The sequence below is a fragment of the Hemiscyllium ocellatum genome, chromosome 9 (assembly GCF_020745735.1).
Source record: "Hemiscyllium ocellatum isolate sHemOce1 chromosome 9, sHemOce1.pat.X.cur, whole genome shotgun sequence".
NCBI lineage: Eukaryota > Metazoa > Chordata > Chondrichthyes > Orectolobiformes > Hemiscylliidae > Hemiscyllium > Hemiscyllium ocellatum.
Genome location: NC_083409.1, coordinates 59,252,057 through 59,274,814, shown reverse-complemented (window position 1 = coordinate 59,274,814; position 22,758 = coordinate 59,252,057). Strand labels below are relative to the sequence as shown.

Sequence of the window (22,758 nt, the reverse complement as noted above, 5' to 3'; positions counted from 1 at the left end):
CAGCGTTTGAGATGTGACCTACGACATTGGTGTCATCAGCAAATCTCTAAATTGAGTTAGAGTTGAATTTGGCTACACATTCATGAGTTTGTAAGGAGTGTAGTGAGGGGATGAGTGCACTGCCTTACAGAGCAGCAGTTTTGTCGGGATTATTGTGGATATGGTGTTGTCGGCTACCCTTACTGATCGCAGTTGTGGGTCAAATTTTTTTGACATGTTTTACAGTTCTGAATATCTATACCTGTGACTGTGAATTGTAAGAAACAATTGGTATTGAAGATCTTTTTCCCCCCTGTATTGGCACAATGCAAATACTACATAAGCTACACATTCCACATATAAACACTTAATAGAAAGCTGAAGTTGATAAGTCTTTCACAAGAGCAAGGTACCACAAGTAGCAACGGGATTATAGACTAGCTGAAAACTAAAGTGACTGAAGAATTTCACTAGAACGCTTGGTTTAATATCTCATCGCATGAGTACTGTTGTGAAGCTTCAGATGAAATTGTGGTCATGTTTTGGAGTGGGACCTGAACCCACAGCCATTCTAACACAAAGCTGTTGTGACTATTTGTGAAACCTGAGCACCAATACATAGAATGGCTTTGTATTGTTCATCCTCGATTGATCGTCTGCATACTTTACTGTTGCATACTCAATGCAAAGGTCACAAGATGATTTGAAAGTATAAATCACTCAAACAAGTTATTCATAGAAATTGGGGTAATCTGGAAAGAGCAAATCCAAATTCAATCCTGTGCACATTAAAAATAGGTGTATCTTTTGGAATTTGGTAATCCTCACTTTCGTTGTTATCAATTCCTCAAACTATTGCAAGTATTCAAGAGTGTGTTTCACTTGTTGTTTTCAGGGTCATAAAAGTATAATTGAAAAGCAGACTACTGGAAATGCATGAAATCTGAAATAAAACCAGAAAATGTTCGGAGTACTCAGCAGAGCCAACAATATGTTTGGGGAGAGAGACTAACATTTCAAATCTATTGTCTTTCATCAGAATGATACCATTGACTTAAAATTTTAACATTGTTTCTCTCTGTACAGATTCTACCTGACCTACTGAGTGTTTCCAGCATGTTATGTTTTTATTTAAAGATTGGACTGGTTTTCATGATATTTTGTACATTGCTTTGACAGTATTGCTGGAAGTTTGGTGTATTCTTACATTACATTCACAGAGGAGCATTCGGTCAAGACATCAGGAAACGGCAGCAGTGTGGACATCAAGGGAAAAGTAGCTGTATGAACAGGAAAGATTGTCGGAGATATCTAATTTTCATGCTCTACTGATTTTAGTTTTTTTAAAAGAAAATGTAGAATTATAAATCTGTAATAATCTATTAAAGAAATTGTAGGTGATTTTGCAGTTTTGGTACATTGATATTTCCAGGACCAAAAACGTTATCAAAGGCCCCTCTTTTTACTAAAGTATCACTAGTTGAGGGCATTGCCACAAGTTGCTCTTCATCTCCATTCTAGAGCTTCAAAAAACAGTTCCAACTCAACTTTTTAATGTTTTAAATTGTATATGGTGTGTTTCTAACAAGTATACCATGTGCAGATCTCAGAATTGATTACTGTACTTTCTGGTAACTAACTTCATGAGTTTCTCTGCTCACCAATTCTTAACATCTTTTTGATTCTCCATCTGCAAACATGAATTTTAAACTAGGGATTTCATGTGGAACAGTGTGGCAGGTCAACTGTTGTTTGTTGGTATTGCCGAATTTTAATCAGCTTTCGGTCCTCGTGTCAGGTAAATTGCATGTTGACTCTTTTACAGAAGACCACTGTTTAAGAAACCTGTGCAAAATGTGCTTTATTGAGCAGAAACACTTGTAATTATTCTATATTTTCCAATTTCTTATTGCAGAACTGAGCTTGGGAAATAAGAATATAGACACAAAGCTGCCATTTCAGTGTAGCATTTGCATGCATTCAAAGGAAAACATCATATGGTTTTTAGAGTTATAGAAATGTACAGCATAGAAACAGACCCTTGGCTCCAAACCGTCCATGCTGACCAGATATCCCAACCCAATCTAGTCCCACCTGCCAGCACCCGGCCCATATGCCTCCAAACCCTTCCTATTCATATACTCATCCAAATGCCTCTTAAATGTTGCAATTGTACCAGCCTCACCACTTCCTCTGGCAGCTCATTCCATACACGTACCACCCTCTGCGTGAAAAAGTCACCCTGTAGGTCTCTCTTAATCTTTCTCCTCTCACCCTAAACCTATGCCCTCTAGTTCTGGACTCCCCAACCCCATGGAAAAGATTTTGCCTATTTACCCTATCCATGCCGCTCATAATTTTATAAACCTCTATAAGGTCACCCCTCAGCCTCTGATGCTCCAGGGAAAACAGCCCCAGCCAATTCAGCCTGTCCCTATAGCTCAAATCCTCCAACCCTGGCAATATTCTTGTAAATCTTTTCGGAGCCCTTTCAAGCTTCACATCTTTCTGATAGGAAGGAGACCAGAATTGCATGCAATATTCCACCGGTGGCCTAACCAATGTCCTGTACAGCTGCAACATGACCTCCCAACTCCTGTACTCAGTACTCTGACCAATAAAGGAAAGCATACCAAACGCCATCTTCACTATCCTATCTACCTGCGACTCCACTTTCAAGGAGCTGTGAACCTACACTCCAGGGTCTCGTTGTTCAGCAACACTCCCTTGGACCTTACCATTAAGTATATAAGTTCTTCTAAGATTTGCTTTCCCAAAATGCAGCACCTCGCATTTATCTGAATTAAACTCCATTTGCCACTTCTTAGCCCATTGGCCCATCTGGTAAAGATCCTGTTATAATCTGAGGTAACCCTCTTCGCTGTCCACTACACCTCCAATTTTGGTGTCATCTGCAAACTTACTAACTGTACCCCTTATGCTCACATCCAAATCATTTATATAAATGACAAAAAGTAGAGGACCCAACACTGATCCTTGTGGCCAATTTTCCTTTAATCATGAAATTATAGATGTACTTTTGAGTTGTTAAATGGCAATTCATAATTGAAAATAATTTCTCAATCATTGATGGAAGTAGATGCAAACCTCTTTGTATTTGAGTAGATGTTAAAAGTTTGTCAGTGTAAGTTTGAATCATTTAAACAGTTTTCCAACTGTAGGTGGTTCATATATTATTGGCTCTGTGGAGTCATTTAAAATGGTTGTGTTAAATAGGTCTGAAGAATTTGGTAAATCTTTCCTAAAACTTGAAAATTACAATCTGGTTCAGATTAAGGGTGATAGAGCAGGTGAGAGTCTTTCAATATCTATCTATCTTTCAGTTCTCTACTTTTGAAGATCTACTTAATATATTAACTTAAACACTTTAGTCTAAATCCAGATGCACCAGAATGTATGGCAGTTGTTCTGCAGCCCAGCAAATTGCTCAGAGATCTGTATGTGTCGTGCTAATAGTGGGCTAATTACTTACTTTGTATACAGTGTATGTGAAGTGTAAAATTGCAGGCTCCCGTGGATCATAATGTAGTCAAATGCATGTGTGCAGTGTTTTAATGACTTTCCCAGAATTTCAGTTTTCTGAAATGTTTGAGCAAAATGGGTCACCCAATGATATTTCCTAATTTATGATTTTGTGAATGCAGTTGAGTGAATTAAATTGAGCATGCATATTTACAGGTTAAGTAGGTCCTATGGACTTAAGAATCTGCACTGCCCAAACGTTGATGACTCCAGTTACAATGTGGCAATATTTGCTTTTGTAGAGCTTTCTTGTAGTCTGCCAAGATATTACTTGTTTAGTAGTGGCTGGTTACAGAAATGCTGCTTTTAGTACTTAAAAATTCAGATGTTGGTCTAGGTGATGTGTAAAAAAGTCGCATTGTTCAATGTTGTAAACACTGAAGTGCCTAGATATTGGTTAGAGCTGACTTACAAACACACTTAATATATACATTTAACCTATCCAAATGTAGGTGTAGTTTGGTTCAGATATGTATATTTTATAATTTAGTAACAAAGTGGGTCAGAAATAGATTTTTGCCATTGTGTGTTCTAATAATTTTACATCTAATGTTTTACTATTTTTGTTGTGATTTGAAATTTGCTTGATAGGTATACTTTGTAATAGTTTTTTATGGCTTTGATTTGGGTAACTCTTCAGCATTTTGAGAACTTCAGCTTTTTACATTCTGTAGCTATTATCATCTGAATAGAGACAAACAAAAAATCACCTCCCACAACTTCATATTTTGTGAATTTTTTAATGAAAAAATTACTAATTGTCAAAAGATCAACTTGAAAATGTGGCAATACTTAACTCAGCCCATGATTTAAATTTTATGTTCTCAAATGTGAAGATTTGGGCAAAACTGGTGCCATTGGAGGAAAGGAATGTGTATCTTTAGGATGATGATGCATAATTATGTAGCAGTTAATTTTAAATTCAGCTTCAGCAGAAGCTGACAACAATCACTTTGCTCTTTACAATACTTTTATCCAACCGTGGTGCTCATGAATTTCAATAAAATTGAACCTTTGATTTGTTCTAAGTTTCTGGTTCACCAGAATAAATGATTTTGTATTTGTCATTTATACTATTTTAGCTGTTGGGAGATGAATAAAGAATATTTTCAAACTAAATTCATTTTGCTATAAACCTAACGAATCAGTAAAATTAGGCTGGAAACACAAATTACATGTGTTGGCTTTTATAATGAGAGGATTTGTTTGCCTTTGACCTGTTGCACCTTTGTGCTTGCTTTCAGCAATTGGTATACATCAGAAATCTCATTACACCTCCCTCTTTCATGATCTGTTACCAGTCAGATAATCAGCCTTTCTGCTTTTGTTACTGGCATTGATAACCTCACATTCATCCAGATGTTTTTTTCCCTTGGAGAACATTTCCTTTTAGGGCAAGCAGAGGAGTATCTCTTGCTGAACAGTGATAGTGTTCTGACCTATGCTGCAGATGAAATTAGTATCTGAAAATGTTGAGAAAACAGCAATGACTCTGGTTCTAATCTCACTGACTTTAAAAAATTGCTCAGTCTAACTAGTAGTTCTCATGAGAACTTGAACATTCTATATCAAACACTGACAAAAGATGTAAATTCATATCAAAACAGTGAGTATTTGTGTCATTGGGAATGGAGAGAGAATTCATGTGGCTGGAGTCTGACTACAAGGGCAGGGTAGCTGTGATTTTAACTATCATTTCAGCCAAAGGACATAGTTCAGGGCAGCAGCATAGGCACAATTGTTTTGCTTAGAATTGAGGAATAGTTATTTAATGTCAAAGTTGGTGGAGGTCCATTTAGCTCTTGCATGACTTAAGGAACTGAATTCAAAATATTCACCTACATGTCAGTGCTGTTACCATTGCTAAATTCTCCACTGCTGTTACTATTTAACTAAAAAGTGAATGAGATTGGTCACAAATACTTAGACTCCAACAGGTAGGGACTAGTAAATCAACACTAACTTCAATGTGCATCAGCTACAAGATAAACTAGAGCAACTCCTGAAAACTTATACATGTTCTACAGATGTTTAAAAATGCTGTAAATCTTATAAATTGATTGCTGTCTCAACTGCTCTTTTAACACTACTGGCTTAGAATATAAAATTCATAATAGGCATAGGTATCATATTACAGATTCAGCTACATTTCCCTACAATGGTGTCTAACTGGCTATAAAGCACTATGGAACATGAACTTGTTAAAACAAGGCTTGTAATTTCCCAGTTGGTTATTCTTGGATTCAGATTTAATTTAAGCAATGTAATAAATTAATGTGGAGTGTAAACTTAACAGGAATCCTGAGGGAAAAAAAAACAATGAAAAGACATCTCTTTAATGAAAAATATCACAGCTTTTTTGCACAATTTCATTTTGGAACATGCATAATCAACATGTTGTAGATAACACTTATCAGAAATAAAGAAAATGCAGCATATAATCAGAACTGTGAGTCAGCAACATTGAGGGACAAAGTTTTATATTCAAGCTGAAATTTATGCTGCACTAATAGAATAGCATACAAAAAGCTTCAATCAATTACAGTCTTGTAAAACTGTGACCCTGAAACTACTTCACAGCCCCAGACAGTGTAAAACCACTACCTCTTAAAATATTTTAAACATTCCATCATTTTTAAATTAAAATTTTATCAAAATGGAATGAGTCAGACAATTAGATTCTTGGTATATTTATTATCTTTCCCTCCACAATAAAGCTTAGCAACTGTACAAAATTTACAGAAAGGACTGCAAGAAAACTTGAGTACTTATTCAAAAATCTCAATGTAAAAATCTGGCAAAAATATAGAATATATTGTGTCCAGACAGAAGAATTTACATATAATATATTAATATATTGATATATAAAAAGACATCACTGATGTCAATGACCAAATTTATACAAACCAACCCAATTATAAATCAGGTTTTTTTAACAAAAAAAATCAGACCAAGATTGGGTTATTACACACTTTAGATTTGTTGAGCTTCTAATTCAATAGATATTTGGTGCCTTGAGTCAGTTAGAACAGCCAAGTTCTCAGAGTCTTCAGGTTTGAGGTTTTCTTCTGGAATGTTTATACTGTTCATTTCACTTCCAGAGTCATTATCCATTTTTAGTCTCTTAGCTGGTCTTTCACAACTTGATTCAGACTCATCATTTTCATTCAGTACATTTATTAGTTTGACATCACATGAATCATCTTTCCCACAGCCATTTGTGTTCAATTTGGCATAACCAGATGCTGCAGAATTGATAGGTCCATTGCAATTCAATCCCTTGATTTCACCATAATCATGCCACTGATCTGATATTTCAACTGGACCATTGACATTTGTCCCTGCATCAGATACAACAAAAACATTTCAGTTGGCTCTTCACTCTTATATGCAAATATTTTTCAAAAGAAACATTTAATAATCAAGTTTTACTACCAAATGCAAAAAATGAAAAATTTAATATCTATCCTGTGCACTCAGCTAGTAACAAACTGTTTAGCACAAAGATGTGAAGAATAGGGGTTTAGCTAGACTGGATGTAACCTTGGCACTATGTGAATTTGATAGCTAACTACTACATATTGTCTTCCTCAAGACAATCTACTTCCAGCCTTGCCTCAGCTCATCTGCTGAAATCATCCTTTTAGATTTGCCTATTCGAATAGCCTCTGGCGTTTCTTTTATCCTGTCAGTGTGAACACATCCCAACTTCACCGGGTTATTTTTCACTTCAGACTACTGCTTGCGATTCTGTTTTTGTTGTCAGCATGGGAGTGATGCATACGGTTCAGAATTCTCATCTGGATTCCAAACCCATTCATGGTTTGGACTCTCCTCATTTCTATATATTCCTCTAATTTTGGATAGGTGCATCCAACATTTAATTGTCACAAGTGGTAGCTGCGCCTATAGATATAGCATTTTTGGTGTAAATCTTGTGCACTTAAGGTATTCAATAAAGCCTCATCTTTTCCAGTATTGTCACATCTAAATAGTGCAATAATGCTCCAATGAAGCATCATGTAAACATTGTTGCATAAATGCAAGATTGAGAAAAGACACCCACAGACATCTTAACTACAAGTCCATTTACACGAACTGCCCACAACAGACATGAACATTCATATTTGTATGCTAAATTATTTACACTTTCTAATCATCACTCTTGGCTCCTACTCTGAGAACATGCAACATTGGGCTGGTGTTTGTGACTGAAGGAGCAGCAGTTATGTCAGGCTCAGGCCATTTTTTTCTTGAACATGGTTAATCAGCTTCTACCCAGAAAGCTGGCAAAAGCTTTCAGGTCAAATGTGAGTATTTTGATTAAGAAATTGTGCCAATTTTTTTTCCTCCCCTTCTTTTATTTTGGATTTATTTTTCTGGTGCTACACTTTTTAGAACTCAATTTTCACAGCTAGTAACAATTCTAAATATTGACATGTAAATAAATTTAACTTTACTTGCAAACTGTCATTTTCGATGGACAAATGGGGTGGCATGGTGGCTCAGTGGCATGGCAGCCTCACAGCACCAGGGACCTGGGTTCAATTCCAGCTTTTGGCAACTTTGTGTGGAGTTTGCATGTTCGCATGGGTTTCGTCAGAGTGCTCTGGTTTCCTTCCGCAGTCCAAAGATGTACAGGTTATATGAACTGGCCATAGTGGTAGGTGCATTAGTCAGAGGGAAATGGGTTTGGGTGGGTTACTCTTCGGAGGATCAGTGTGGACTTGTTGGGCTGAAGGGCCTGTTTCCACACTGTAGGGAATCTAATCAAATCAAAAGGTAGTAAGAAGCAAATCATTTATATAAAATTAATGTATGTATTGATCAAAATGAGGCTAGGGAAAGTACTATAGCTAGTACTGTATGCCTAGATTCTGAACATGACACTTAATCCCATTTCCAACTTTAATGATATTTGGGTTGATCAGATGAAGTGTCATGCAATGAAGTTTGTGAAATCAGTGTTACACCTGGAAGCTGACAGTATTCTAAACACAAAATAAATTTGTTTTTTTTAAATTTGGGGAGTTGGTGAGAAATAGGGAAAGTGATCACATTAGTGAAACGGTCTGAACAGTCACTATTAGAATACTTAAACACTAATGTCATTGTGCATAAAATGCTCTTTTGTAAACACATGTTTGTTTAATAGCTGAAATTAATTAAGCAGATTTAAATAAAATTAAGTTTAGCTTGGCCATGGTTTATTGGGTGGACTGCAGAATTAATGTTCTGCAACACAATTTTCAAAAAGATGGGACATTATTTCAACAGCAGAGAATTGCAGAGGTGCAAGTTTAGATTCACACAGTAGAAGTCCAGGGAAAAGGTTAATTAAATATAGTAAAATTAACTAATGAATGGCAGTGACAAAGTCCACCATTCTAGAGAAAAACATTCAATACATTGAGCCAAAAATCATTTTGGAGTCACACATCCATGCTAGATCTATTAGATTATACTTTAGGATGCAAATCCTTAAGATTACACAACACCATGTACCGGGAAATAGAGAAGGCATGTCAGAAAGGCAAGGTCACGGTGATCATGGGAGACTTCAATATGCAGGTGGACTGGGTAAATGTTGCCAGTGGATCCAAAGAAATGGATCATGCTTACAGGATGGCTTTTTGGAACAGCTTGTCATGGAGCCCACAAGAGAGCAGGCTATTCTGGACTTAGTGCTATGTAATGAACCAGACTTTATAAAAGATCTTAAAGGAAGGGAACCCTCAGGAAGCAGTGATCATAATATGGTAGAGTTCAGTCTGCAGTTTGAAAGAGAGAAGGCAAAATCGGATGTACTGGTGTTTCAGTTAAATAAAGGTAATTATGAGGGCATGAGAAAGGAACTGACAAAAATAGACTGGAAGCAGAACCTAGTGGGGAAGACAGTAGAGGAAAAATGGCAGGAGTTTGTGGGTATAATTGAGGACACTGTACAGAGGTTCATCCTCAAGAAAAGAAAGATTATCCGGGGAGGGATTAGACAGCCATGTCAGGAAATGTATTAAAGAAAAAGAGAGATCCTATAAAGTGGCCAAGAGCAGTGGGAAATCAGAAGATTGGGAAGGCTACAAAAACAAACAGGATAACAAAGAGAAATAAGGAAGGAGAGGATCAAATATGAAGGTAGGCTAGCCAGTAATATTAGAAATGATAGTAAAAGTTTATTTCAATACATAAGAAACAAACGATAGGCAAAAGTAGACATTGGGCCACTTCAAACTGACGCTGGAAGCCAGTGATGGGAGATAAGGAAATAGCAGGAGAACTTAACAAGTACTTTGCGTCAGTCTTCACATTGGAAGACATGAGTAATATCCCAACAATTAAGTTGGTCATTACAAAAGAGAAAGTGCTAGAACAGTAAAAGGTTTTAAAATTGATAAATCTCCTCGCCCCGATGGGATACATCCTAGAGTTCTGAGAGAGGTGGCTGAGGAAATAGCGGAGGCATTGGTTGAGATCTTTCAAAAGTCACTGGAGTCAGGGAAAGTCCCGGATGATTGGAAGATCGCTGTTGCAACCCCCTTGTTCAAGGGAGGATCAAGACAAAAGATGGAAAATAATAGGCCAATTAGCCTAACCTTGGTTGTTGGCAAAATTCTAGAATCCATCATTAAGGATGAGGTTTCTAAATTCTTGAAAGAGCAGAGTCTGATTAGAACAAGTCAACATGGATTTAGTAATGGGAGGTTGTGTCTGACAAACCTGTTGGAATTCTTTGAAGAGGTGACAAGTAGGTTAGACCAGGGAAACCCAGTGGATGTGGTGTATCTAGACTTCCAAAAGGCCTTTAATAAGGTGCCACATGGGAGGCTGTTGAGCAAGGTGAGGGCCCATGGTGTTCGAAGTGAGCTACTGGTATGGATTGAGGATTGGCTGTCTGACAGAAGGCAGAGAGTTGAGATAAAAGGTTCTTTTTCGGAATGGCAGCCGGTGACAAGCGATGTCCCGCAAGGTTCAGTGTTGGGGCCGCAGCTGTTCACATTATATATTAATGATCTGGATGAAGGGACTGGGAGCATTTTAGCGAAGTTTGCCGATGATACAAAGTTAGGTGGACAGGGTAGTACTGAGGAAGTGGGGAGGCTGCAGAAGGACTTAGACAGTTTGGGAGAGTGGTCCAGGAAATGGCTGATGGAATTCAACGTGAGCAAATGCGAGGTCTTGCACTTTGGAAAAAAGAATAAAAGCATAGACCAAATTCGTAAAGCCAAAGTACAAAGGGATCTGGGAATGCTAGTCGAGGATTCTCTAAAGGTAAACATGCAGGTTGAGTCCATGATTAAGAAAGCGAATGCAATGTTGTCATTTATCTCAAGAGGGTTGGAATATAAAAGCACCATTGTGCTACCGAGACTTTATAACTGGAGTAATGTGTCCAGTTTTGGTCTCCACACCTCAGGAAGGACATACTGCCACTGGAACGTGTCCAGCGGAGAATCACACGGAAGATCCCTGGAATAGTTGGTCTAACATACGAGGAACGGCTGAGGATCCTGGTATTGTATTTATTGGAGTTTAGAAGATTAAGGGGAGATTTAATAGAAACTTACAAGATAATACATGGCTTGGAAAGGGTGGATGCTAGGAAATTGTTTCCATTAGGCGAGGAGACTAGGACCCATGGGCACAGCCTTAGAATTAGAAGGGGTCAATTCAGAACAGAAATGCGGAGACATTTCTTCAGCCAGAGAGTGGTGGGGCTGTGGAATTCATTGCCGCAGAGTGCAGTGGAAGCCAGGACGCTAAATGTCTTCAAGGCAGAGTTTGATAAATTCTTGATGTCACAAGGAATCAAGGGCTACGGGGAGAATGTGGGTAAGTGGAGTTGAAATGCCCATCAACCACGATTGAATGGCGGAGTGGACTCGATGGGCCGAATGGCCTTACTTCCACTCCTATGTCTTATGGTCTTATAACGAAGCAACTGTTCCCAATCTTATGATAAAATGTATGCAGTGGCTTTATGTATTGAAATCTAGTTGGTAAAATCATATCAAATTGCACTTGATGTTTATAGAGCATGAAACCATTTCTGATTTTTAAAAAAGCTCCAGGATTTACAAAGCTGTTATACTTCCCTCAACCCAGAGATCTACAGCCAGAAAGTAAGAGCCTTGGAAATGGCAGTAAAAGGCATATTTTAACTAATTTTAATTAAAGCACTACAATTTGAGGAAGACTGGAGGGGGAGGGGGAGGAAAATAGAATAAAATGTCTGTTGAATGGAGATAACACAACATGCAAAGAACAATATTTAAATGAAAGTTGGCAGATTGTTTTAAATTTTAAGCAACATCTCTAGTTAAGTTGCTAAATACTAACAATTGTCTTGTAGAAATATATGTACTGCTTTTTGTTTTAAAATTTCAATTTAAAATGTTTAATTTCAGATGTTTGATAACATTTTGTATCTATAGAAAGGCATGGAAAAACAAGAGGAAAATGTATGAGTGTTAAGAAATCCAATAAAAAATTTACAGATCCTTCAAAATCAAAACTCTGCTGCCAGACAAAACTCCCCAATTCAGGCTGAAATCTTTCAAATACCTTCACTTCTGATAAATATCAAATCTACCAATAAGCCAAATTTCTCATTGCTGTGACACTGCAAACTTCAGATGATTAAACATAACTTTAAATGTCTTTAACTTTATAATAAAGTTGAATACTAATAGATTACTCAGCAGATAGCACAAGCTAATGTCAAAAAATACTTTGCTGTTTCATTTGATTGTTATACAAAAACAAATAGTAGCTAGGGAATTTTTTTTAAACAGAACTGGTTAAAATTATGAATAATAGGTTAATTTTTAAAGAAGAGAATTAGATATTTACTTGAAAAGAGGATGATGCAGGAGAATAGACTAAGATTAGGCAGCTCTATATAAAAACATAAGTTTGATAAATGAAACAGGACAAGTCATTCAGTCTTCACATACCTCTGCAGAGCATCCAACTCCATATGTCTAATAATTAATCCACCCAGCCTGTGCATCCCTGGACACTACAGGGCAGTTTGGCACAACCAATCCACCTAACCTGCACATCTTTCGGACTATGTGAGGAACACAACACGGAGCAGAAACGCTCAGAAAGAACATGCATCTTCACAAGTCATCCAAAGCTGGATTTGAACCTAGGTCCCTGGCACTGAAGTAGCAATGCTAACCACTGCATGTGATAAAATGCCTTCTACCCATCTCACACTTAGACTAATAGTCATTCAAATATTTAGAAAAGTTTACATGGAAACCAGATTACCCCTTATACAAAACTGAATCTACCACTACTTTCTGTATGCGATACCACCAATTATATGGAAAAATATGTCCTATTCAACACTGTGGTCTACATTAGAATGATATATTCTGGTGACTTGCTATTACACCAATGTTATTCCTTGTGATTTTAATACGTGAGAATGTCTTACTTTAGGTCGTAACAGTAAAAATGTCTCGAGGCTACCAAGAAAATACACTTCCTGAAGACAAGAACGAGGTATCTTGGGCTGCAGACATATTTATTTTGTATTTTCAAGATATATACCTCTTATCAAATAAGTACTCAAACAACAAGTTCTGTCAAAAAAATGATTTCTACTAATTCTATTTGCGTACTGTAATATTTAACGTCTCTAAGATCTTCTGCCATATTCAATCAATTTCACACAGTAATCCTCAGACATTTCTCATTTTTTGTTCAAGTTATCAGGGATCGGCTTGGGCTTCAACCAAACACAGACTCCAAATGAATAAGGATACCATTAATCGCACAAAAGTCCTTTTCTTTAAATCTTGTAGTTTTCCTGCATGTAGATAACAGCACAAAAGGAACCAAGAAAATGATCTCGAGCTTGAGACAAACTAAATTGATTTGAAGAGGCAAGCTGAATAAAGCTCATAAGATAATGCCTCCTATTTAGCTACTTTTTGTACAGTTTACTTACAAATTATATTGTTAATGTATAGGTATACACCAGAAAATTAAGATATAGATCTTATTCTTGACAACATAAAGGAAATGAACATGCCTGATGATCTGAGGTTTGGTAACTAAGAAAGTTAATTCACAACTCACCATTCATATTTCCTATTGCACCAGTATCTTCTCTCTCTGTCTGGCTACTGCTACTGGTTGAAGTGGTTGGAGGTGGAGAAGGTGCACAACTTGAAGCTGTGCTCTCTGTTTCATCCAGGAGACGGTCCATATAATCCCTAAAACCAATTTCAGATCTGTTATACAGAAGTCTGACTAGCTATTTCAAACTGGTCTTAACTTCAGATTGGATCCCCTAGAAGTGTACATATAAAAGAAACCGTTTTCTGTGTCAGTTCTTGCTGTTTTACGATGTACCTGCAATCGCATCATGCCACCAACATTCAAGCACTCCCAGAAAACAACCCTGCTACATTAATGTCACCTTAGATTTTCTGTTTACTTAGGCATAAATAACATTCTACCTAAGTAAACAAAAAATGCATTTAATGTACCATGATCCCACAAGATGAGATACTGATCCTTTATATCATCTATTAAAATAACCTTTAGGCTCTTGGGACATATGGTCAAAAACAATGCATGAGTGACATAATTTTTTTTTAGAATTGATTACTTAGTGTGGAAACAGGCCATTCGGCCCAACAAGCCCACACCGACCCTCCGAAGAGCAACCCTGCCAAACCCATTCCCCTACATTTACCCCTTCACCTAGCTCTACGGGCAATTTAGCATGGCCAATTCACCGAACCTGCACATTTCTGGGATGTGGGAGGAAACCGGAGCACCCGGAAGAAACCCACAGACGTGGGGAGAATGTGCAAACTCCGCACAGACAGTTGCCTGAGGTAGGAATTGAACCCGGGTCTCTGGCGCTGTGAGCCAGCAGTGCTAACCACTGTGCCACCGTGCCGCCCACTAATTTTGTTTTTCTTTAAAAAAATTACAATGGAGTTTATACTCTGTCATCAAAAATTTGATTTGTTTAGAAAAAAATTCATGAGGATATTCCATAGATACTGCTTTACAATGAACTGAAGACACAATATCAGGATTTTTTAGGCTTCCTGCTGATAATGTACACCTAAAATATTGCTCTGGTAACTCATCAGCAAGAGAAAAGGGAGTCAGAAGAGATTGGTCTCAATATTGTTTCTCTACTAGTGGATGATTGACTAATGGAGGATTAATTCTGAGATTTGTGCTACTTACATTCCAGGCGTCCAAATTCAAACAAAGACAAGTAAAATAGTGCTGGATACCCTGACCCCTGAGGGAGAACAAAGCAGCAACAGACTAAAACTAGACAATGTGGAGTCCACCAAATGATCAGGGAATAACAGGTCTGTTTTCACATAGTAGGTGTCATCCACAGAAACAGTAGAAGACCAGTTGCTGGTAAGTACAAAGGATTAACGTCCACAGTTACACTTTGATAAAAGTTAAAGTTCAATACAATTTTGTGGGGAATCTGACCAAAAGTTGCTACATGGATCTTTCTTGATGGAAGCAAAATTCACTGTAGCAAAGCAGTATCAAAAAATGAATTCAAAGTTGGGAGAAGATTTGTAGCTCGGGTGCTCGTTGTTGTGGTTCTGTTCGTCGAGCTGGAAATTTGTGTTGCAGACGTTTGTGTTGAAGCGCTTCTGTGATCTTTAGCCTGGCATCTGTAGTGCTTCACAGGAGGCTCCCAAGCACTGAGGATGTTACCTAGACAGGGGACGAAATGTCTGCAACACAAATTCCCAGCTCGGCGAACAGAACCACAACAAAAAATGAATTACCATATTAAGCAACAGAGGACTAGATAGCTCAGTTGGCTAAAACGCTAGCTAGCCACATTATGGCTGAGCATGTGCCTTGCTGTAGTCGTAGTTAACAAAATCATAGCAACTTGCTATGGTTTGAACAGTCACAAAGGACTTGTCTTTGGGCACAGAACGTAAGATAATTACATAATTATTTAGTCAGTAATTTAAAAACACTTACGTAACACCTGGATGAAGATTGTATTTCTTTTTTCCAAATCTAGTCTGCTGTGCAAAAAAATCATAACGCTCAGACTTCTTCCACATGTAATAAAATGCTACACAATCCCCTACTGACCGTGTTCTCACCTGAAATGTGAACACCAATAAACCAGTACATATCAGTAATAAAATGAGGCAATCTTGATCATCCTATAAATACATCAACTTATTTCAGATAAGAACATCTGAACATTAAGTTTTGCTAATCTTTTACCCCAAATTATTTTGCTGTTCAACAATATGTAAAGGTTTTAAATGTGGTTACTCTATTATCTTACTATCTTGCACATGAAATGTTAATTAAACAAAGCCTCTAAAAAACCATAGCAATGTTGGAGCATAACTTTCCACAAATCAAGAGCTATTTTTAAAACTACATGTGTTGACCAATGTATTAAGATTACACTAACTATGTTGGGGGGGGAAAGAGACGGGGGTGTGGAGAGGAAGGAGCACGGAGTTAGAACATAATTTTAAATCTGAATCTTATGGTGATTAGACTGATGGCATAAGGGTTTTTGCTATATTCCAGAGGGATTTGGGTTATGACCATCTGAAAGCATTCAAATGCAATCAGAGTCTCATTCACCTTAATCTCCTTACATCACCAAAGTGCTAGATCTTCCTCAACCAACACTGCCAGTCATCAACAACTAATTCCATCAGTTCTGACTGCCAACACCTCTAAGCCAATGTTCAATAGGACTCCAGAATCACCTCTGGGTCACATTCCTAATGCTACCCAATTTGTCATAATTGAACCAGATTTTTAAATTCCTCAATGCTTGAAGATCTTTCCCTACATTCCAAAAAGCTTTGACTGTCACTTGCCCAGAATATCTGAACATTTTCCCACTTCCAGCAGACCCTAAAAACCATCACCCCAACCCTCAAAGTGCTGATCAATGTCAAGAACCCATTTAATTACTCTTAACCCTCACCCCTCAGGCCAATACTTTCAGACATGACGGCCAACCTTAAAGCTGATAAGCAAGTGTGTCTTTAACGCAACTTGCTATAGAAACCTTGTTGTTCGCATTAATAACTCCAATTCCTTAAGAGACCTTCTAATGCTTCACTGAAACTATTGACAGCTAGTTATTGATGGATCAGTAATAATGGGAAGTGAAGTCACAGTTTCATTACAGTGTATTAAAAAATTAATTTGTAAAGAAAGTAATTTTCCACAAAGCTAATTTGATTGGGGGGGGGGGGGGGGGGGGGGGAGAGAGAGGGGGGAAAGAAGAGTCCTGTTGTTTGTACATAACCTAAAGAATTCCATGACAAAACACTAATGGATAGTCTAGTTCTTTCTTTTGTAATACCATGAAAATGTAAGTAACATACAGATATTCCTAAGATTTATGAAATTTCACCATTAGAACGTCCAGAGTAATAACAGAATAGAAAAAGAAACATATAGTTGACCTGAAATCATGGTTGTCGCTTTTCCTCACCTGTTGTTTGATTTCCAGAAAGCAATAAAACTATTTTCAAAAATTGTTTTGGTTCCTTTTTAGCTGCCTGATTATAAATTGGACCTACTGGATAGCATTTCAACTTTAAATATTTTACAATTTGATTTAATAAAATGTATTGGAAAATTCTGAGTGGTTCAATTCAGGAATACAAACATGAATGCAAAATTTTATACCTTGTTAGCCTGGATCAGATGAAAATCTTTTCCATATGCCTTAAGTCCCTGTTCAAAATTCCTACATTCTTCTTCACTCCAAATTGAGAGCTCTTCTACAGCAAGTTTGGTGGGGGTGGGGGTGGGAGTGGGGGTGGGGTGGTAAGAGAGAAGAGAAGAATGGGTACACAGCCTCCAACACAATTCGTAAATACATAGCTGCTATAATTTAAAGAGCTTCGTAATATTTAGAGCAGAGCTGAGACTTTCTACTTGATTGGTTGACAGATCCAGTGAACCCCAAAAATCTCTCAGCTAGGTTCAGTTTTTATTAACAGACATTTCACCAAGGCTTTCCTCTAAAGTTACAAATTATAGAAACAAACTGTCTAGGTGACAGCAACCATAGGTGATCGATAGACAGCGCAGTTTTTTTCCCTTGCCACTTGGGAAAGTTTGTTGGCTCTAAGTAACTGTAAAGTACCTACAACAATAACTTTGTTTTAGGATTTGGGATAAGGGGTGTGTAAGGAAATAAAAAGTTTTTGTTTGCTACTCTTGGACAGTATTTTCTGCACTGGCATTGGAAGGCATTTGAGTACCAAAGTAGCCTCCCTTTAGGCAATGAGTTAATCTTAATTAAAAGATACAGATAGTCAAAGTTGTCTCAATTATTTCCATCAAGAGCAGGAGAATCGACGTTTCAGGCATAAGCCCTTCTTTAGGCTTATGCCCAAAATGTCGATTCTCCTGCTCCTTTGATGCTGCCTGACCTGCTGCACTTTTCCAGCAACACATTTTTAAGCTCTGATCTCCAGCATCTGCAATCCTCACTTTCTCCTTGGAAATAGGGATGCATGTATTACGGACAGCTTAATTTTACAAATATATCAATAAAGGGCTGAAAGACTTCAAATGCATTTCAAGTGGAGGAAACAAACATTTCTCTGGTCAAATTTAACGAAAGTTACTGAATGTGAAATGGGTGAAACAACCTTGAAATTAAAAATTGTGGGTAAGTTAGGTGGAAAAATGTAGAGCATGGAGAAAAGGAAGCATCTTATCCCAACAGATCTTTAAAAACAAAGAATTACTATTAAGCCAAGTTAAATAGTTTCTAACGTGCTAAACTATTCTGCTTTCAACTGAAAAGGAAACACCACCACCTAGTGGGAAATGAATATGTTTTTACCTCTGGCTGCTTTTACATTAAACCTCAATCTTCGCAATGCTTCTTCTGTATCAAAGTTGCATTTAACCAACTCATACAAGGCCTGAGAAGATAAAAGAAACTTTCATAACTTAAATTTTTTATGATTAATAACCAAACCTTATTCTGTTATGAATTTATTGTATTTACTGATATTTGAAGCACTCTTATCCAGTTTGATTTCTAAAAAAAAATTTTTTTTTCTTAGATTCGAGTAGAGATAAATCACATTATTATGCAACTTGCCTCTGCGAAACAGACTTAATAATTCAGCTCAACAGGATGCCAAGACTTCCATTTGGAAATCACAAAAATCTTACGAATGTGACAAGACAGTTTATGCACGGCGTTTTTTTAATAAGCATCTCTCTTACATGTTGCATTATATGAACTGGAGGATAATTCAAATTTTATCAATGTAATGTGACTGAAAATTAGAAAAATCTCATGAAATGGAAGCAGGCTTTGTGAAAGCACTGCATTTCTCTGGTGCAGGTACACAACAGTGCTATTAGAAAGGGGGTTTCTCAGGATTTTGAAACAGTTACAAGTCAGGATAGTATGTGGGATGTAGAGGAACTCGCAGGATGATAGCATTACCATGAATCTGTTACTGTCTTCTTGGTACGTAGTGTGAATAGAAGGTGCTTTCAGAAATGAGGTGTTTTGTGGATATGGCTGTCAGTGCAAGTCAGCAGAGGATGAAGCGAATATATAAAAAGGTGGTAGAAGTGTATATCGGTGCAGACTGCTTTGTCCTGGATGCTAGTGGTATTGGAGTTGCATTCATCCTGGCAAGTGGCGAGCATTCCAATCACACGCACTACTTGTGCTTTGTAGATGATGTATTTTACAGCATCTGCAGTTTGTTGTTTTTTGCAGATGCTGGATAGTACAGCAATATGAGTCGAGTTACTTGTCTCAGAATTCCCAGTCTCTGGCCCATCTCAACAGTCACACGATTTATATGGTGGGTCCAGTTGTTTCGGATTGGTAATCCATAGTAACAGTAATGTCTTGAATACCGAACGGAAATGACTGGACTCTGACTTAGAGATGGCACTTCAATGCTGCAAAATGTCCCATTTTTCAGCCTAATCTTTAAAAGTTTTTTAGATTAGATTACTTACAGTGTGGAAGCAGGCCCTTCGGCCCAACAGGTCCACACCGACCCGCCGAAGCGCAACCCACCCATACATTTACCCCTTATCTAACACTACGGGCAATTTAGCATGACCAATTCGCCTGGCCCGCACATCTTTGGACTGTGGGAGGAAACCGGAGCACCCAGAGGAAATCCACGCAGACACGGGGAGAACGTGTAAACTCCACACAGTCAGTCGCCCGAGTCGGGAATTGAACCAGAGTCTCAGGTGCTGTGAGACAGCAGTGCTAACCACTGTGCCACCCACCAGATCTTGATGCATATGGACGTGGATTTTTCAGCAAGAGGAGTTACAGTACTGAATATTGCAGTGAGAATTTCCCTACTTCCAATCTTGGGTTAGAGGATGCCCTCAAAGTCTCCTCCCTTCATTTTTATTCTCACATAGGTCTACTCCTAACATGCCCTTTTCATTGAATGCAAGATTGATATTTTGGTTTGATGGTCAAGGTAGGGACATATAAGCTAGGTCTTGGGGTAACAAATTTTAATGAAGTACAAGTCTGACACTGATGGCTCATAGCACCTACCAGAGGCTCATTTCTAAGCTGCTGGATCTGTTCTGAAACTCTCATTTATCATGACAAAAATGTCATACAATATGATCAACGGTAAATTCCATGTGAAAAAAAGAAAGACTTTGTCTCTACAAAGATGATGGAGTGTTGAGATGCAGCTTCACTAGAGAGACAGATGCAACTGCAGCAAATCAATTAAGACAGAGTTGACCATCTTCCTGGTTCCCTCCATCTGCCTAATAGGGACACTGCTATTCAGTGGCACTTTACACAGCAGTAATGTCTTACTGATGGTCAGGTTGGATTCTGTCAAGTTCAGATGTTGACTCCTCCAATACGTGGCAAAATCTGGGAGTAAAAGTGTGAAACCTTCGTAATGGACAGTGAAGACTTCTACCCGCAGTACGTTTTTCCACTGTTGCTACTTTCAGTGCTTCTTCCAACTGGTGTTTAACATGGAGGTGGGTTGATATATCAGCTGAGGGCAAGTTTAAATTACCCAAATCTGACCTGATGCCATTTGACTTCATTTGACCAAATGTAGCAGAACAGAGAGCTCTAATAAGATGAGAGTCAACTTGAATTGGGAAAATACTTCTGCTGGTAATGAAGTTACACTGAGCACAAAGTAACAGTATCTTTATTGAGATCAGTCATCTCAGCTGCAGGATACCTCTGCAAAGTTCCTCAGGTAGTACCCTAGGCCCTATCAACCTCAACTGTTTCATTAATAACCTTCTCTCCATTGAGGTCAGAGTCAGGATGTTCAACCATGTTCAGCACTAGTTGCAACTTAGATACAGAAGCAGTCCGCATACAAATGCAACTAGACCGAGACGATATCCAGGTTTGGAGACAAGTGGTGAGAAGCATTACCAGGCACTTGTGACTGAAATGACCAATTCCTGTGGCCACCATTACGTATGAAACTTATAATTTACTCATGGGACGCAAGTGTCTCTGAGGGACAAGATATAAACATTGTGACAAGACCAGGTCTGAAGCTGGGAACCCTGAAGCAAGTCAGTCACCTTCTTATTCCCCAAAGCCTGCCAACCATCTACAAGGCACAACTTAGGTGTGAGATGGAATACTCCTCACTTGTCTGGATAAGTTGAGTTACAGCAACACTTGAGAGATTTGATACCATTCAGAGTAAAGCCACCCCATTTGACTGGCACAATAACTGCAAACATTCATTCCTTCACTACTAATGCACAGTAGCAGCACTGTGGTACAAGGTACATTGCAAAATTTACCAAGATTGCTTAAATAGTACTTTCTAAACCAATGCTCACTACTAAAGAGGAGGAGGAGGCAGGAGATCCCTGGGAATAAAGCCACCTGCAAAGTCCACATCAATACACTCACTATCCTGGCTTGGAACAATATTGTTGACCCAACGACATTTAAGGAACAATGTCCTGGAACTTACCCCAGTAGCAATTTGGATGTACCTACATCAAGGTGAACTGCAGTGGTGGCAGCTCACCACCATCTATGCAACGGCAATGAGACACAGGCAATAAACTGTGGCCCAGCCAGTGAAGTTCACACACTGAATGAAGTTTAAAAACAATATAGTGCAAAGGATAATTTACAATTTAATTTTGAATCATGACATGTAACTAACATGCGGGCTCGAAAATGACTGGATCCTATGAGGGGGTCAGGATGAGGTTCTAGATCTACCAAGGTTATGATAATTAAGTGAAGGAAAATAATTACATTTACCTTACATTTTTCAAAACTACTGGGTGTCTCAAAGTACTTTAGAGCCAACTTGCACATTGCAAACTCCAAACACTGTTGAGATAACAGTCAACTTGTTTAGGATCTCGACTGGGAGATAAATATTGGATACAACACCAAAACTAACTTGCCCTAGACTTTTGTAAAATAATGTCATTGGACTTTTTATGGCTACCAAGGGCGACTGTTCTAGTATCTTAGTTGAAAAATTGTACCCTGGCGGCGTAGCATTCTGTCAGTTCTGCACGGAGTATTTGTCTTGCCTTTTGTTTTCAAGGTCTAGAGGTGTCTTGACACCAGAATCTTGTTACTGAAAGACCACAGTATTATCAACTGAAGTATGGTTGATACAAGAGGCTGTTCATACATAGTATAGACATAAAATAAACCTAAAATAAACTCTTTCAAAATTGCCTGACAATGGAAATTAATACATTTTGAATCAGAATGTTAACAATATAAATTTTAATAGATATATATGACTTGATTGTATGCATTGCTGCAATCATTTAGATATTGAAATTGTTTCAAAATTTAAATTTAAAAGCAAAGCACGTTCTACTGGTTTTGAAGAATAAAATCCTATTTTGTGAAGTTGTATAATAGAAAGTGTCGTTTAAATAACCAGTTCAAAATAATCTGCAGCTTGAACTAAAGATTCAAATATTATAATGTCGGTGGAATATAATCCACAGACCAGGCTAATGACCTTCAGGCATAAAATCCCACATGGCAGCTGGTGGAATTTAAATGCAATTATATTATTTGGAATATAGTCTCAGTAATGGTGACCATGATCCAAAATTGACTGTCGTAAAACCCACCTGGTTCACTAATGCCCTTCAGGGAAGATACTGCAGTCCTTATCCAGTCTGGCCTACAAGTGACTTCCAGACCCACAGCAATGTGGTTAACTC

The 22,758-nt window shown here is 37.9% G+C and overlaps 2 protein-coding genes across 6 annotated transcripts in view; one reads left to right on the top strand and one right to left on the bottom strand.

Annotated features, from left to right (window-relative positions):
- The window catches only part of slc35d1a (solute carrier family 35 member D1a), a 54,413-nt gene extending 49,841 nt beyond the window's left edge, over positions 1 to 4,572 (top strand). The window contains exon 12 of the mRNA XM_060830389.1: positions 1,159 to 4,572. Within this exon, the coding sequence (XP_060686372.1) occupies positions 1,159 to 1,267 (109 nt within the window). The 3' untranslated portion in view covers positions 1,268 to 4,572. The remainder of the gene's footprint in view (positions 1 to 1,158) is intronic.
- A 1,304-nt stretch (positions 4,573 to 5,876) lies between these two features.
- Positions 5,877 to 22,758, bottom strand: part of LOC132818728 (mesoderm induction early response protein 1-like) — a 65,527-nt gene continuing 48,645 nt past the window's right edge. For 3 of the 5 annotated variants that reach the window (XM_060829773.1, XM_060829774.1, XM_060829770.1), the window contains 5 exons: positions 18,389 to 18,470; positions 17,218 to 17,312; positions 15,523 to 15,650; positions 13,615 to 13,751; positions 5,877 to 6,863 (listed from right to left, as the gene is read on the bottom strand). In XM_060829773.1, the coding sequence (XP_060685756.1) occupies positions 6,496 to 6,863; positions 13,615 to 13,751; positions 15,523 to 15,650; positions 17,218 to 17,312; positions 18,389 to 18,470 (810 nt within the window). In that variant the 3' untranslated portion in view covers positions 5,877 to 6,495. The remainder of the gene's footprint in view (positions 6,864 to 13,614; positions 13,752 to 15,522; positions 15,651 to 17,217; positions 17,313 to 18,388; positions 18,471 to 22,758) is intronic. The other 2 variants (XM_060829775.1, XM_060829771.1) reach the window with 2 other exon arrangements.